The sequence below is a fragment of the Miscanthus floridulus genome, chromosome 3 (genome assembly GCF_019320115.1).
Source record: "Miscanthus floridulus cultivar M001 chromosome 3, ASM1932011v1, whole genome shotgun sequence".
NCBI lineage: Eukaryota > Viridiplantae > Streptophyta > Magnoliopsida > Poales > Poaceae > Miscanthus > Miscanthus floridulus.
In genome coordinates this window covers 3,967,788-3,984,474 of record NC_089582.1, presented here as the reverse complement: position 1 = coordinate 3,984,474, position 16,687 = coordinate 3,967,788, and the positions used below count along the sequence as shown (strand labels likewise).

At 44.3% G+C, this 16,687-nt stretch overlaps 2 protein-coding genes across 4 annotated transcripts; one reads left to right on the top strand and one right to left on the bottom strand.

Moving 5' to 3' along the window:
- Positions 1–4,101: 4,101 nt before the first annotated feature.
- Positions 4,102–6,143, top strand: LOC136541270 (uncharacterized). Its single transcript, XM_066533085.1, has 2 exons — positions 4,102–4,269; positions 4,719–6,143. The coding sequence occupies exon 2, from the start codon at positions 4,740–4,742 to the stop codon at positions 5,982–5,984; it is 1,245 nt and encodes a 414-aa protein (XP_066389182.1). The 5' UTR covers positions 4,102–4,269; positions 4,719–4,739; the 3' UTR covers positions 5,985–6,143.
- Positions 6,144–6,287: 144 nt separating this feature from the next.
- LOC136541268 (indole-3-acetaldehyde oxidase-like) lies at positions 6,288–16,423 on the bottom strand. Of its 3 annotated transcripts, none has more exons than XM_066533078.1 (11): positions 16,039–16,423; positions 14,160–15,944; positions 13,296–13,555; positions 12,959–13,165; positions 11,917–12,135; positions 10,494–11,459; positions 10,150–10,242; positions 9,936–10,034; positions 9,460–9,649; positions 8,834–9,017; positions 6,288–6,669 (listed from the first exon to the last, which is right to left on the bottom strand). In XM_066533078.1, the coding sequence occupies exons 1-11, from the start codon at positions 16,217–16,219 to the stop codon at positions 6,606–6,608; spliced, it is 4,248 nt and encodes a 1,415-aa protein (XP_066389175.1). In that variant the 5' UTR covers positions 16,220–16,423; the 3' UTR covers positions 6,288–6,605. The 3 variants fall into 3 exon arrangements, with proteins under 3 accessions (XP_066389175.1, XP_066389176.1, XP_066389178.1); XM_066533079.1 differs by having other exon boundaries at positions 11,917–12,117; XM_066533081.1 differs by having other exon boundaries at positions 8,788–9,017; positions 16,039–16,422.
- Positions 16,424–16,687: the final 264 nt, after the last annotated feature.

Below are 16,687 nucleotides of genomic sequence, written 5' to 3'. Positions count from 1 at the left end.
CATATAATTATGTACACACAGGTTCGAGTATATATGCAAATAGGTTCATGCCCGTGCGTTGCTACGGGACAACTAAACTTTTGTACTAAAAACACACGGATCGCACAATAAGATAACAATACTGTAAAAGTATATGACCGACGTTAAAGTGACATTTAATCAAAAAAGCTAAGTTCGTGAAATTTACGCAGTCACAGAGAGCGTGACGTCGCGGCTCACAAACTCTACTGTGTAGACCTTTTCGTGATGCGGCTAAGATCATTTTTTATACCGACAGGAAGAGATTTCCGATATCCATTTCTTTCGTGCGCCAACAAATCCACGAATAAGTTTCACCACATCTCCATACCGTCCTGTACACAGTGCTCACAAGCGAATTAGCCACAACTTATGTAATTAGTTTTATAATTAGCTCATGTTTAGTCCTCATAATTGATATCTACAAATTCAATGTGACAGAGTCCTAGGATCCAAACACCTCTGACTTTTGACTCCCGCTGGCTGCTCACTTGCACCACCATGCCTATGTATCTGCACATATATACTCCAATGCCAGAACGTCTAAGATGGTCTTTATTGTCCACTCTTTGAAAATATTATAACTTTAAGGTTACCTTTTGTGTATGATGTAGGATTATGATGCTTTGCACTGATCCATGAGGGTGTCCATGAGAATCGAAATTTTTTATGCCATTATAATGTTTAAGCTTACCAATCAGACAGAGACGAACTTGATTGTTAAAATATTTTCAACACTGCTTTTATATAATCTCTCTGTCCCAAAATAGAATTTATTCTCGCTTCCCGAGAAGTTAACTTTTTTTAACTTCGACCAATTATATATAAAAGAATATTAATATTTATAATACATAATTAGTATCGTTACATAGAACATTGAATATATTTTCATAATAAACTTATTTGGAGATATAAATGTTGCACGTATTTTTTACAAACCTAGTTAAAGTTGAGAAAGTTTGATCTGCACGCATCCTATAATGACTTATATTTTGGGGTAGAGGAAGTATATGCTAATGGGAGTAGTCAACTGGAAGTGATGATGAACACAACAATACTTTTATATTATATGCTAATGGGAGCACGAAGAAATGCAGGGGAATGGACCTATATACTAATGGTGAGAATATTCGTTTAGGAAATTGCAGAAGGTTCACCGGTCTCACCATGTATAACCTGCACATCTTTTATTTGGCACCACTGATGTTTCCTTGCATACATGATTATTGTTTACTTCCATGCATGATTATTGTTTCATGCATGATTATTATTTTCTTCCATGCATGATTATTGTTTCATTCCATGTATGTGGCCTCCGGTGATTGATTTATTTCCTTCAAAGCAGGCTGGGATCACAAGGATGACAGTTTCTTTTTCTATCGCGCATTTTCTTTTCTCGCTCGCCTGTTGGACAGCGTGGGAGGTGGGATCGATCGTATGGAATGGCAAACGGACGAACCAAGGCAATTGTCGTACCAAAACGATGTCAACATTTTATTCTTTTTAGTTGTAGGAGATCTAGTATTATCTTGCTTTAGATATTCTGACCGAAGACACTGAATAGAGAGCAGCCTATTAGTTTTGTTATCTTGACATGTTTTCATCGGTTTTTTTTTATTTAAAAAGAACAGTGTATGAGTAAAGGATGGGAGACCTTGTCTCAACAGCCTTTTCCATCTCCCATTCCCTTGAAATTCGCTTGAATTGACGACGACGAAAAGCCCATCTCCAGGTTAGATCCATTCATTCCTACTCCAACGGACTAATAGTGGCTGCCTCGCTGGCCGCTTGACTGCGTTGGTTGCTTCCCCGGGCGGCCGACCGAGAAAGCGAGTTCACTGCGTCATGTAGCCGTAGCAGATTTTCCGACTCCTTTTCCCGGCCGCTCTTGCTCAGCTCCGCGCTGGAACTCCGCGTCAGGTCAGGTCGGCTGCCAGCCACTGCCAGAGGCAGACGGAGACAAAGCAGCGGCGACGTCGGGCCCACCCGCACCGGACTCCGCGGGTGGCGCGCGCGGGGGGGGGGGGGGGGGGGGGGCACCTGCCGGTCTTCTCGCGGCCCCGGCGCAGGTGGAGTGGACGGCCCACGGAACGAAACGGTTGGTGCGCGGGGCCCGCCGGGGCAAGCTGTCCGAGCTTGAGGACAGCGCAAGCATGTTTTCCTGCTTTATTAATCCAAAAAATCTCCAATCATATAAATTCAAAAAAAAAATCTCCAATCATATTGTTTTTTACGCAGTACAGTACGTATTAGTGGTAGCCCATATTCGCGCGGCTGGGTTAAATTATTGTGAAAGGATGATTAAGCACAGGGCAACTTATTTGCCTTGGTGAGCAATTATGTTATCCGTTTATGCAGATGAGAGGCTACTACTGTCACAGTCAACTATGTTTTTGTCTTCGATGCATATTTTTTTGACCAATAATATCTTTAAAAATCTTCTAAAATCATGACAAGTTGTAATTATTTTTTCATTATAAAATCTACTAATTCTCGGTGCTATTTACTAAAAGATTTAAGAATTACCAAGTGTACACACAAGTAAAAGGTTTGATTAAGTGTTTTCTTAAATGATACTAGTACAGTGCCTGTGCTAACGCCACAACTTCATTTCAGAGATACATATGAAAACAACCAAAAGATGATATTTTTTTTTTCCATAGTTTCTCGCATCAACCATCTAATTTCAGTGCATACACATCATAATTTCAGTGCATGCTGGAAAGATGAGGGAAAAGGAAACAGAACCCGAATGAATTGTTGTTACTTTTATCCCATCCCTTGGGTGCTGTCACCAATTCAACATCATGCTAGAAAACCAAACAAAAAAGAGAGGGCAGGGGTATGTGGAAAGGAAGCTATACAGACATATGGTTTCTCTCTCGTGATCGGCAGGAGTACTAGGTGCACTCGCCACTAAGACATTTGTGGACCGTGGATGGTCCATTCTACGTCCGATCGTTAAGAAAACTAAACGCGGTAGTGTTATATAGTTGTATAATTGTATAATAATATCCTGTTTCCAACCTCTTGGAGCATCTTTATAAAGAAAAACTCTTGGAGCATGGGAAACTATAAAAGTGAAATAACCATACATCTTCTACTCGGTGTTGGAAAATAAAATCTTTTACTAGTAACGATGGGAAACCTGTATTATACATGACTGTGAAAGCTGGAGTTTTACACAAATGATGACAAATTCTCATTTAGAGCATCTCCAAAAGTCTTTCAAAAATATTACTCTCTAAATCATTATTTAGAGTCATTTGAGTAAAAATTATTTTCTATAACCCTGTACCCTCCAACAAACTTTTCTATATCTTATGTGCACTCCAGAGAGCCACCATCGATCTCCAACTTTGGCTAGCAAGAAATCCCGAATAGATTGAGAGCTCTATTTAAAGAGGCTATTAAAGGGTGTTTTTTATTAGAATCTTTATCCCTAGAAATTAGGAATGATATTGCTCTTAGAGCAACTTCAAGAGGCTCTTTATATCCTTCTGTCATGATGAGAATAGAGATTTTGTTAAAAAAAATCCTACAATACATTGTTCAATTAGATATCCAAATATTATCATCCTCAATTCCAGATTCTCGCTAGCCAAAGATGAAGGGTGGAAATGGCTCTCTAGAGTGTGCACAATCTCCACCGTTGGATGGTGGAAAGACAAAGAGAGCAATTTTTATTTAAATGACTCTTTAAACGAGGATTTAGAGAGTGGATTTAAGAAAACTCTTTTTTATCGCAAGTTTAAGAAAACTCTTGGAGATGATGAATAGAAGATGCTCTACGCTTCAAACAGAAGAAAAAAAAGATCCCATCGCCACGAAGCCCAGTGTGCAGATCGCGGCCATGAGCCCACCGACCTACCGCCACAAATGCCATTGCAGCTAAAGCCCACGGCCCACGAAACTCCGAGACGCCCGGCCGACACAGCAGGTCGCTCGCCACGCGGCTCCACCGTCGGCAAACCTCCCCCACCGACGGACGAGGCGACGCACGTCACACCTTCCGCCGGCCTTCTTCTCCTTTCCATTCGCCTCTTCTCCACTCCGCTCTATAAAGAAGGCCGGATGCCGCTTCCATTCTCGAAGCTGCTGCGGCACGCGTCCTGCTTCTGCCTCCCAGATCTTCTTGCCGACTAGCTGGGGGCAGTCGAGCACCTCTGCCGGCGGATCGTTCCTTCTACTTCTACTTCTACAGCGTGATCTTTGAACAAGCTAAGACGCCGACGCGTCTCCACCAGCAAGGTGAGAGCCCAGGAAACGCTCCTCTGTTCACCCCCACTTCTGCAGTCCTGTTACTCCAGTTGGATGGATATGGATCGGTTCCTCATAGTGCTTGCCTTTGCTCGGGGACGTGTGTGCGCGCTGGCTGACTGACAGCGCCCGGTTCGTGCCTGATGCTATATGTTCCACTAGATTTAGCAGCGGCTGCACAGCCTAATGGTACCGAGTTGATTCTTCGGATACTCGCTCTGTTCAACCTCCCAATCCAGATCCCATTAGCCTTTGATGTGTCTAGCATTATCTGCGTGAACATCGTGAAATGGCTGATAGAATAAGGACCTATAAGATTCTCTTTGTGGGAAAAAAAATCCATGCCAATAAACAAATTGTCTTCTAGGAATATGCTCCATTCGTCCATAGCATAGCAAATTCATTCAAAAGTGACTGAAATTTGTAGCTGCATCCTGCAGGGCGGCTTGATCGTATTCAAGATGGGGAAGGACAAGGAAGCTCCCAAGCTGAAGGAGGAGGAGAAGAAGTCCAAGGATGAGGTCCATCTCAAGATCAAGAGCAAGGACAAGTCGACAGGTGAGGTCGACGACGAGAAGGAGATCGAGGCAAAGTTTGTTGAGAAGGAAGAGGTCAAAGACTCGGGTGATGCTGCAGGGTCTGCCGGAAAGGGTAAAGAGGGGAAGAAAGACAAAGAGAAGAAGAAGGAGAAGTCGGAGAAGGGTGGAGATGACCAAGATGATGAGAAGGTGATCAAGAAGAAGGATAAAAAGGAGAAAGACAAGAAAAAGAAGGAAGATGGTGAAGATTCAGAAAAGGCAGAGAAGGGCAAGAAGGATAAGAAGGCTAAAGAGAAGGATGGATCAGAGTCGAAGGATTCAAGTGGTGAGAAACAAGAGAAAATGAAAGATAAGAAAAAGAAGGAAGGTGACAAAGATGTTGGGGAGGAGAAACACAAGAAGAGAGAAAACAAAGATAAGAAGGATAAAAAGGACAAAGAAAAGGATGGATCTGAACCAAAGGGTTCAAGCGATGAAAAACAAGAGAAAGGCAAAGACAAGAAAAAGAAAGACAAGAGCGAAGAGATGGAACAGGAGGAGGGCCATCTGGAGAATAAGAATGATGAGGCTGCACAGAAGGATGTTCACATGAACAAAGAGTTCGCAGGAGCTGTAGACTCGGGCACCCGTGAAATCAAGCTAACTGACACTGAACCACAGGAGAAAGAAATTGATAGTGAAGATTCAGAAGGCAAGAAGAAAAACAAAGAGGAGGAGGACAAGGACGAAGTGAAGAAGAAAAAGAAGGATGGTGGTGAGGGCGATGAAGGCGAGAAGAAAGACAAAGAAAAGAATGAGAAGAAGAAGGACAAGGGTGACAAGAAGGAAGATGGTAAGAAGAAAGAGGGTGATGGCGAGGAAGACGGAGAAGGTAAGAAGAAGAAGAAGAAAGACAAGGGTGCAAAGGAGAAGACGACCGATCCAGTGAAGCTGAAAGCAAAACTGGAGAAGGTGGATGCCAAATTGCAAGACCTACAGGCTAAGAAAGAAGACATCCTGAGGCAGCTGAAAGGGCTGGAAGAAAGCGGCAAGGGAAAGACCAATGAAGAGAAGCCTGCACATGTACAGGAGGACGAAGGAAAGGATACGGCAGAGGTGCCTGCACATATACTGGAACAGGGTGGAGAGAGCAAGGTCAAGGGACAGGATCCAGTTGCCGCAGCCTGATCTTGTGGAGCTCCTGTAGCAGTTCATGTAACAATAACTCTGATCTGGTTCTATAATCTATACACATGCATTGCACTGTGTAAAGGGACAAACATCTTGAGCTGAGTTGTAATACTTCGCTATGTGAATAAGACATATACCCCAAAATGTTGTTGATCATATTTGAACTGATACACATTCAGTAGTCTCAATTCCATCGCTGCAAGTATGTTCTCTGTGATCTGCTATAATATCCCTGTGACTGTCTGAACTACAATAGCAAGTATACACCATTTACCCAATGGGGATGGATATGCCCAAAAGGAAGTCTGCCGTGCTCCAAACCAAAAATGTTGTCGTTGACAAATCGTACGTGCAAAGACCTTGATGATATCTACTGCCTACAGCTACGAAGCTCTCTTCTCTGATGACTTCGGCACATACCGAACCGCGTAACAAAACATGCAGGTGCTGACTGTGAGAGCGGCTCTTCATTCGGAGCTCAGTAGGCTCTCCAAGTACCTTTCCACGGTGTCTAAGTCGCACGGTTCCTTCACCACGGGCATGATGGCAGGAACTTCCAGATCAAAATGGGATGGTGAAGGTCCAAACCCAGAGCAGTGTGGTTCATTCCTTGCAACTCTAATTGCATCTCTTGTCGCACAGTGCACTGAAGCTGCAAGAAGCAATGGTGGCTCCCCAGATGCTGCAACAAAGGGGACTCAAAGTCAGTACAACATAAATTCGGCAGAAGTATGAGCAATTTATGCACACAAGCAACCACCCATTAACAGCTGCTACAGCGTGTGCATGATGCAACGTTCATGGAAGCAGCATCACTGACAAGTGCATGGACATTCATAAACCAAGTGCAGTGTTTACATAACTACGTGTTTCTCTGGATACTTTCGGGCACAGTAAATAATGCAATTTATGCAGATGCAGACGTCCGTTTCACTGGGCACCATATGCTCACTGATAAATATAACACATGATATATAATAAACTATATCAATTTGTTTTCAACTCGGATAGCGTGTTACAGCTTCTTTTTTTTTAAAAAAAACAACGGCAGGAGCTCTGCTCCTCAATTACCCTGTTCGTTTGGGCTGGTTTGGCTTATAAGCCATGGCTGAAAAAGTACTGTTGGCTGGTTTTGTGTGAGAGAAAAATATTGTTCATTGGCTGATAAGACATGGCTTATAAGCCAAATACGACCAAGCGAACAGGCTGGTTACGGCAAGGGCTAACCAATCCATGCGATGCGGTTGAGCACAAACACGACACACTGTCATGAGTTATCTTTGCCGAGAATGGAAGCCACCCATGACCCACCCACCGACACCGACGGGCCTGAAGCACACAACCGATCATCGTGGCTAAACTCAAACTAGAGCAATTCCGACTTCCAATCCTGAACCCGCGCCTCAACCCCCCCCCCCCCCCCCCCCCCAGCGGAGCCCCAGTCTAGGATGAAGGGGGGCTCGCCGCGTGTCATCATTGCCGATGGAGATCAGGATTCAGGAGAGGGATATGCCCAAAGATTTTAGAAACTTTTCCCTGTGTGCCATTATAAAAGATCGTAATCCCCTGTGTGTCTCTAAAAAAATTTAGCGGTCTTCAGCTCCACTACTCCAACTTTTTCGTGTCCTCCATGTCACTTCCGTCAGTTTGAGCTCTAACGCCGTCAAACTGCAGGTGTGAAAAGACGAAAATGCCCTTAAGTTCAAATATGTTATTAATTTTTTTTTGAGGATCTTAACGACTTCAAATGAAAAAACTTAAAACTAGAAAGTTGTAGATCTCGTCGAGATCTATAATTTTCATATAAAAATTATTTTCATTTAATTCCGTAAAAAAAATATGATTTGATATGATTAATATATCTTAGAAAAATCATATTATTTTTTTGCGGAATTAAATGAAAATAAATTTTATATGAAAATTATAGATCTCGACGAGATCTACAACTTTCTAGTTTTGAATTTTTTCATTTGAAGTCGTTAAGATGCTCAAAAAAAATTAATAACATATTTGAACTTAAGGGCATTTTCGTCTTTTCACACCTGCAGTTTGACGGCGTTAGAGCCTAAACTGACGGAAGTGGCATGGAGGACATGAAAAAGTTAGAGTAGTGGCGCTGAAGACCGCTGAATTTTTTCAGAGACACACAGGGGATTACGATCTTTTATAATGGCACACTGGGAAAAGTCTCAAGATTTTACACCCAGAGGAAGTCTGTCTTGCTCGAAAACCAAAGTGTTCTCGCTGACAAGGCGTACATGCAAATACCTGATGATATCATCTACTATCTACAGCTATGATTCTTTCTTCTCTGATGACTTCGGCACAACCGCGTCACAACATTGTGCTATTGTTATGCTATCTACGTATGTCTTCCTAGTGAAAAGCGTATTGGGATTCTCTAGTTGTGGTGGTATAGTGCTGCTTCTAGTGATTTGGAGGATGCCTCCCGTGGGCATGCCTGCTACGCTGATTAAGCGGGTAGGCATCTGGATAACTTGCAAGATAAGTCTATGCGTGCCACCTATCATTTGATACTGCCTGATCAAGTCTTTGGATCAAGTATGTTTAGAAGAAGGAATATGCACAGGAAATCAAGCAAGAGGATGCGCGTTAGCGCAACGGCTTTCGCGCTAGTTGCTCAAAAATCATATAAAAATCAAGCAAGAAGAATATCAATATATCCCTATCCCTGCCCTTGTGGTGCGGCTGCTACCATCCGGCGAGGCCGAGCTGCTTGGGTTCAGGGCCACCTAGATCAGTATTGCACGGCCAAGGGAGTAGGGGAACAGGTGCTGACTGTGAGAATGGCTCTTCATTCGGAGCTCAGCAGGCTCTGCAGGTACCTCTCTACGTTGTCCAAGCCGCACAGCTCCTTCACCACGGGCATGATGGCGGGAACTTCCAAATCAAAATGGGATGGTGAAGGTCCAAACCCAGAGCAGTGTGGTTCATTCCTTGCAGCTCTAATTGCTTCTCTTGTTGCGCAGTGCACTGAAGCTGCAAGAAGCAATGGTGGCTCCCCAGATGCTGCAACAAAGGGGACTCAAGTCAGTAGAACAGAAAATCGGCAAGTGAAAAGAAGTGAAGTATGAGCAATTTATGCAGACATGCAACCACCGACTAACATCTGCTACAGCGTGTGCATGATGCAATGTTCCAGGGTCCAGGGAGGAGGCATCAGACAAGTGCACGGACATTCATAAACCAAGTGCAGTGTTTACATAACTTCATGTATGCTGCAGCTCTGAATTTTCTTGTGGATACTTTTGGAACAGTAAATAAAGCAATTATGCAGATCCAGACGTCCAGTTTCACTGGCCATCATATGCTCACTGATAACTATAACACGTGTTTATTTTCAACTCGGATAGTGTGTTACAACTTACAACTGCTGCAACCAATGTACAGAACAGAACTAGTTGATCAAGAGCATGCTCATAGATGTGTGACCAGTAGGGAAACTTCGCACCTTTTGAAGAGAGCACACGTTTCTTGTGGAATCCACTATTAAGTAACTTCACATTGAACTGCTTTGGGATGGTGTCCACAGTTGGGATCTTGTATGTCCAAGTCCCGTCAGAGATAAGCAATCCATCTGAGTTGGTGACATATTCCTCATTCATGAAATAGCCGATTCCTTGAACAAATGCCCCTTCAACCTGAAAAATGGAAGGCACAGAGAGAAAGTTAGCAATAATGGAATTACTCCCACATTGAGATGGCATCACAAGACACTTAGATTATCACAGCTCAGTTGTCTCTGAAAATATTAGCATTTTCCGAGTCCACAGAAAAAAATACTAATTTATCACCAGCTATCTGCTAGACACTATGATATTTCAAAAACATCAACAAAAGAAACAGAGAAAAGAAAAGAAAAGAAATCTGCAGATTTTTCCAATGTAAAAAGACCAATATGAACACAACCAAACAGATAATGCCCACCTGCCCCAAGTCCACAGCGGGGTTTAAGCTCTGGCCACAGTCGTATATAAGATCACTTCTTACAATTGTGGAGGCCCCAGTGAGAAGATCAATCTCTACCTGCAACATTGAACAATATCTTATAGCATAGAGGTTTATACATTTCAATTGTTTACTGTTGACATTCTACTATCTACAGCATTTTATCGTAAACCAAAGTGTAAAACAAGGATACCTCACTAGTAGCAGCGCCATAGTTTAGGTAAGAACCAGAAGGACCGGGAACGTAGTATTCTCGTGCTGATAAGTCCACACCAATCATTATGGCCTGCATATTGATGATAGCATCATTTCATACAGAGTAATTTAATTATGGATGTGCAATAACGCCTGTAGTGTTAAAAACTGGCAATGCATGAGCATGTTTGTTTTTTGTATGACAAAAGCAGAAACGATCAAATTCAACTACAATTTAAGGGGGTGAAAGAAGAGGGTAGGGAACAATTGAGTAAGGAAAACACCCCAGAATGCACCAATCAGTTCAAAAAATAGTTTGTAAGAAAGGAAGTAACTAATAACCTTGGAAATAAGTTCATCCCATGAAACATTGCCTTGCTTTTCTTGAAATTGCTCCTTCACTGGCTTCAGCCTGTCGACCAAGACATTGCATGCATGACGAACTGCTTCACAACTAGATTCTGATGTGGTACTCCCTGTGGTCCACCCTCCCTGTACATTACTTAATGTATCCGCTTGAACAACTCTTATTCTCTCCAACAGCTCTTGACTTCGATCAGGACAGAGCTGTCCAAGACCAAACGCTGCCATCTGCTTCACTTTTGTCCAAAGCCCCTGGCCTAATTCAATGCCTCCAACTTCAACAGCAATAGACCCATCATTAAGAATAGACACCTTTCCTGGTGTCGGTCGAGATAATACTTTGTGTACTATTGGCACAAAAGAGAGGCCTCTCTTTTTCCATTTGTTGCTTTTGTTGAAAGACTGGATTATTTCAAGCCGCCGCTGATAGGTTTCTGATGCAGTCACTTGATCACATATAGAGTGAAGTGTATAACCCATGGCATCTTCAGTGCACTCACTATGAAACAAAGCAAGGCTCTCAACCGTGTGAAGATTTCTATGTCTAACCAAATTAGCATCAGCAGAGAGCATGGAAGAAACATGTTCAATTATAGCTTCGGCAACATAAGAACCTTGTACTTCCCCAGGCCCCCGCATCGCAGACTTTGTAGCAATGTTTGTTTTACAGACTTTTGCTTCATAAGAAAAAGCACCCCAATTATATTTCTTCAGTGCCTCAATGAAATTATGAGGGATTATGAGGCTAACATCTTTTGTCATTCCTGCATTTATGAACAAATCTATATGCAAAGCAGTGAATTTCCCATCTGATTTGAATCCCACTGAATAGCATATTTTCATGGGATGCCGACCTCCAGTCACTATCATGTCAGTCTTGCGGTCAAGATACATACGGACAGGACGACGCAACTTAAATGCTGCAAGTGCACAAGCAGTTGCCACCTATAAGTAAAACAGGATGAGTGTTCCTTTAAGAAAATTGCCAGGTTATAGTGTAGGGCAGGCTCATTCAGCTTTACTATTCAGTATAGTGTCATGGATGTGCTACAAAAAGAAGAGCTGGAGATCTTGTTTTATTATTTGACCACACAACGTGACTGATCATGATGTGAGCTTACGACATGCAGACATGTGCAGATAGTTACCTGTGTTAATGTTACTCATGTTTTCAGATTCTGGTAGTCAAGTAAACCTCTATAGTTTAAAGGGCATGTGACAGTCAACTTTTGCCAGGTTTGCTGATTATTTAATATACTATACATAAACATAAACCAATACTTGTTTATGCACCATTTATGCTCCATAATAACGCAGAACATTGATTGGTGAAAACGAATTTTGTTTCCAGCACTTTAAGAATGGATGGAATGATATAAATGCTTAATGGCCTGACACTTACAGGTAATGATCTAACAGCTTTTCCTCCAAATCCACCACCAACTCTTCTGGTAACAACACGAACATTGTGACAAGGTAAACCAAGGCACTTTGCAATGACATTCTGTGCTGTCTCGGGGCATTGGCTTGAGCTATACACTACCATGCAGTTATCCTCATCAGGTATTGCCAGAGCAGCTTGTGTTTCCATGTAAAAGTAGTACTGAGAATTAAGTTTAACCTGCAAAAAGTGTTCGTCAGCTGCAGAATATATTAGCAATATAAAAGATTGATCAAAAGAAGATGCCCACTAAACTTTATTCCCTTGTTAGGATCTGTCAGAGCCCCATAGGGACCAGTTACATACAAGGTTAGCCAAGGTAGGGCAGCACTAAATCAAAAGCCAAGGAATAGGGCATGCACAAGTACTACACAAAACTAGTTTAGCTGAATCGCTTTTAGCAGTAAAGGTGGCCCAACACAGAAGTAACATATTATATAGCAAACCTGTAAGATACTAAGATCTCATACCACAAGGGCCCAATGCTTAGTGGAGAACCCATGTAAGATATTAATTTGACCAATGACTATGATTAATATCTTACATGGGTTCTCCACTAAGCATTGGGCCCTTGTGGTATGAGATCTTAGTATCTTACAGGTGAACTAGAACTTCAACGGCTGAACGGCATTGCCCTTGTTAAGGATATTACTTTGACCAATGACTATGAATGCTGAAGGGCGGGCCTGGTGCAAGCGGTAGAGTCTTACCGCCTGTGACCGGAAGGTCCCGGGTTCGAGTCGCGGTCTCCTCGCATTGCACAGGCGAGGGTAAGGCTTGCCACTGACACCCTTCCTCAGACCCCGCACAGAGCGGGAGCTCTCTGCACTGGGTACGCCCTTTTTATTTTTTTAATGACTATGAATGCTAGTGCTCAAGCACATACTCTGCCTGCTTTACATTAAAATAATTTATCCACACACCAAACTGATGCACAATTTTTTTTTTCTCGATCGGGCATTTGCCCGTATTTCATTAAGAGGAACTGATGCACAAAGTGTACCTCAGAGGAGATTTTCTGATCAGCTTCTGCCATTCCTTTTGAGAAATCACCAATTTTCTGAGGAAGAAGAAACGGTGGGGTTTCAAAATAACTGCACCTTTTAACTGCCTCCTCTATGGATAAAATTGGAGCATCTAAGTTCTCAGTACTGTAGTCAATAACAGCTCTTTTTGCAGCTATATTGGCAAATCTTTGTGTTTCTGCAATCTGTGTCAAAAAGATTCAGTAACAACAGAACTGAACCATAACACACATGGTCATAGACATAATTTTCATTACTAAAGGAAAGAAGTCCAGAAAATTTCTTTAAATCCAGAAATATAACTACAAACCATACCACAACACCAAGAGGTTCCCCTGCACACTGAGTAACTGGATCACCAAACAGAGGTTCAGGTCCAAATATAGTGTTGGCCCCAACATTGCTGCCACCTTCCGGAATATCCTTAACAGTAACTACTCCCAGAGTTTTAAGCTGCTTGAGTAAAAGGTCGAGTTCTATGCTCTTCACATGGGCTAAAGGTTTTGTGCTATATATAAATGCTCCATAAACACAGTCCTTGGGAGCGGGGATGTCATCCACAAATACAGCCTCACCTATATGTAATGGTTTTGTATCAGCACCGAAGTTTACTTTCCAAAAGAACATGTGATGAAAGCAACTGCCACTGGTTAAATAAGTCACGTAGCTAAAACTTAAAGAAGAGACTGAAAACTATTATTACAGATACAATTAAAAAGGGGAGATAAGAAGACAAACCAAGCAAATAAATAGCATGAGCAAGGATGCAAGCAAATATAACATGTTACATAAATGTAACCATTTGCGTTAACAAATAAACAAATGTAACCATAAATAATCAAACTGTTAGCAAACCTATGCAATAGATAACTACCAGTTATATTCCACAAAAGTACTTTCTCCAGAGTAAGTGGTGCTATGGGAGTGTGCGGCCAAACTATAGATTTTGGTTATCAATGTTTCCACGAATTTTGGATTCGACAGATGGAAATGGTATGTGCAGATTTATGTTGAGAAATACTTCAATGATTCGATAAATGTTACCAGATCTCTTCATATTATAATAGACAAATTAGTTATGAAGTAGCATTTGCAAGACCACTTGTATAGTACATGTCAAATGTCACTTATGCTTGTCTGTAGGGAGTGATTATAAAATACAAGTGCAAAAGTGCATACCAGAGGCTTGGAGTTCTGCTCCAACTTTCTTGGTTGGTATGCCATCGGGGAGATAGTCTTTATTGATTTCAATAATCTGATTTGAATATTCAAGAATGCGATCATTGGTGCATGAACCAGAGTTCACATCATTGATCTTCTTAAGTGAAACATCAACATGCGCATCGGGTCCACAATTTGGATTTCCATTGGTGCCACAAGTTACATAGCCATTAAGATGAACTGCCTTTAAAGGCTTCAAGGTTCCTTCAGTTACTGGGTAAAGAAAACTAAACAGAAAGGCAACTGCCAAGCTTGACCTATAACCAGCATGCCTTGTGCCTTCTTTAGGAACAATAGTTTCCTTGAGAAGTCTACATGCTTCAAGTAGCACCGATACAGTAATGGGTTTACCCACTAAAAGTTTCTCAACATTCCTAGCCCTGATGGCATGTTGGCTCCCATACGCACCAAAAGCCAGACATAGCTCTCTCAACATTAAGCTGCTTGAAGTTGCATCTGAAGAGACTTGAGCCAAGAAAGCAGAATTAAGATATGCAACTGCATTGCCAAGAGGGCGTGGAGCAGCTCGGTATGTCTCAAATAGCACAGAAGTTCCTATTTTACTTACTGTCCCATCCATGGTTTTACCACCAGATAAGCTACCAATGGGAGTCCAACGAGGAATGTAAATGCTTAATAGCAGTGTCTTGTGATCACAAGGTGGCATCTGAAGGAAGTCCTCCAACGTGACAGTCAACCTTCTTGATGATGCCTGGATGCATATCGATGAACCAGCAGCAAGAAGGATCGTTGTGATGTCAGAGGCAAACTGGTCCCTCTGTGCCATTATCAAATTTCCACCCAAACTTGCGGTGTTCCGGACAAATGGAGAAGCCACCTTTTCCATATGATCAGCAATCTTACAAAAAACTACGTCATTGCAGCCACCAGCTTCTACTCTTAAAATCTCAATTGCCTGAGAAATCGATACTGCAGCTCCAATGTGAACACCATTGGCTTCCTTACTAACCGAATTCAGCTCTGGGATGCATCTGAGGTCAATGTACCTATCATACACCTCTGTTTCTCTGTAAACGCCTGAAGCGGTGTTTCCCACAACCACCTTCGTTCTACTTTCGCCAAACAACTCAGAACCTACCAGCTTATAGTACTCCTCCACGCTCCGAGGCCGGTGCCAAGTGCTGGCACTTCCGACCAATGCCGGCGGCGTGTACAGGTCATCAATCCCAGAAGAAGCTCTGATCTCAGCCTTGAGTAACTCCGGGAACACACCGATGCTCCCCTCGTCGTACCGCGGCAGCTTGGATGCATGGGCGTCCCCCTTCCTCCAGAAGGAGTTGAGGCCCAGGTCCTCCAAATCCACGTCGGCCGCGAAGCTCTTGCAGGCGTCGGCGATCGGGCGGTACCCCGTGCAGCGGCAGAGGTTGCCCGCCACCGCCCGCTCCGCCTCAGCCGCCGTGAGCCTCGCGGCGAACCCCTCGGGCGGGTCGTCGGGCCTCCTCCCCGCCTGGGCCTTGGCTTTGGCGCCCGCGAGCGCGGCGGCGAGGGACATGCACACCCCGGGCGTGCAGAAGCCGCACTGCGAGGCATGGAACCCCGCGAGGCGCTCGTGCACGGCGTGGAGGCCTCCCGCTCCCACCCGGCCGAGCCCCTCGGTGGTGGTGACGGCGCGGTGGTGGAGCCCGTGCACCAGCGTGAGGCAGGAGCTCACCGCCGCGTGCGACACCGCGCCCGACGCCGCGTCGTACGCGGAGAGCAGCACCACGCACGCGCCGCATCCGCCTGCAGAAATGGGTCGTCAAGCTCAAATCGCGGAACGAAACGGAAGAGCGCGGGGGAGGGAGGGAGGGAGGAGGAGGAGGTCGGGGTGGCGTGCCTTCGCCGCAGCCGAACTTGGGCCCGGTGAAGCGGGTGCGGGTGCGGAGGAACTCGAGGAGAGTGGCGCCGGGGTCCACGTCACCCTCGCGGAGCTCCACCCGCTCGCCGTTCACGGCGAAGACCACCGCCGCTGACGCTGAGGAGGAAGGAGCGGGCGCGGTCGAAGGCGAAGCAGCCATCGCGGCGCGGAGAGGTGCGCTGTGTGGGCGCGTGCGTGTCGGAACCCGATTCCCATCTGGGCGGCGCCCGCAGCTTGCTTATCTACTATACTATACTCCACTCCACTACGAGCAGGACTTCTTAGCTAGCACCGCCACACTCGCAGCCTCGCATCCAGCAGGGTCGCTCTCGCTGTCGCCGAGAAATTCCAAGCGGGGAGAAAAAACGGGCGACGCTGACGGGGGGCGCCGGGGCGGTGTGCCGGCGTGTCGCGCGCTCGCCGAGCGCTGCGCGAAGGCGACGGCTAGCTGCTGCCGCTGACGCGCGGGGCCCGCAGGTGCATGGCCCGGAGTTAATGGGGGTTGTTTACGCGAGTGTGGCTTTCGCGTTCGGGACTTCCAGGCTGTTCGCTGGGCGGTTTCAGCCAGCCTAAATCAGTTAATTAATAGTGTTTTTTTCTCACAATAAACTAGCATCAACTAGCTTAA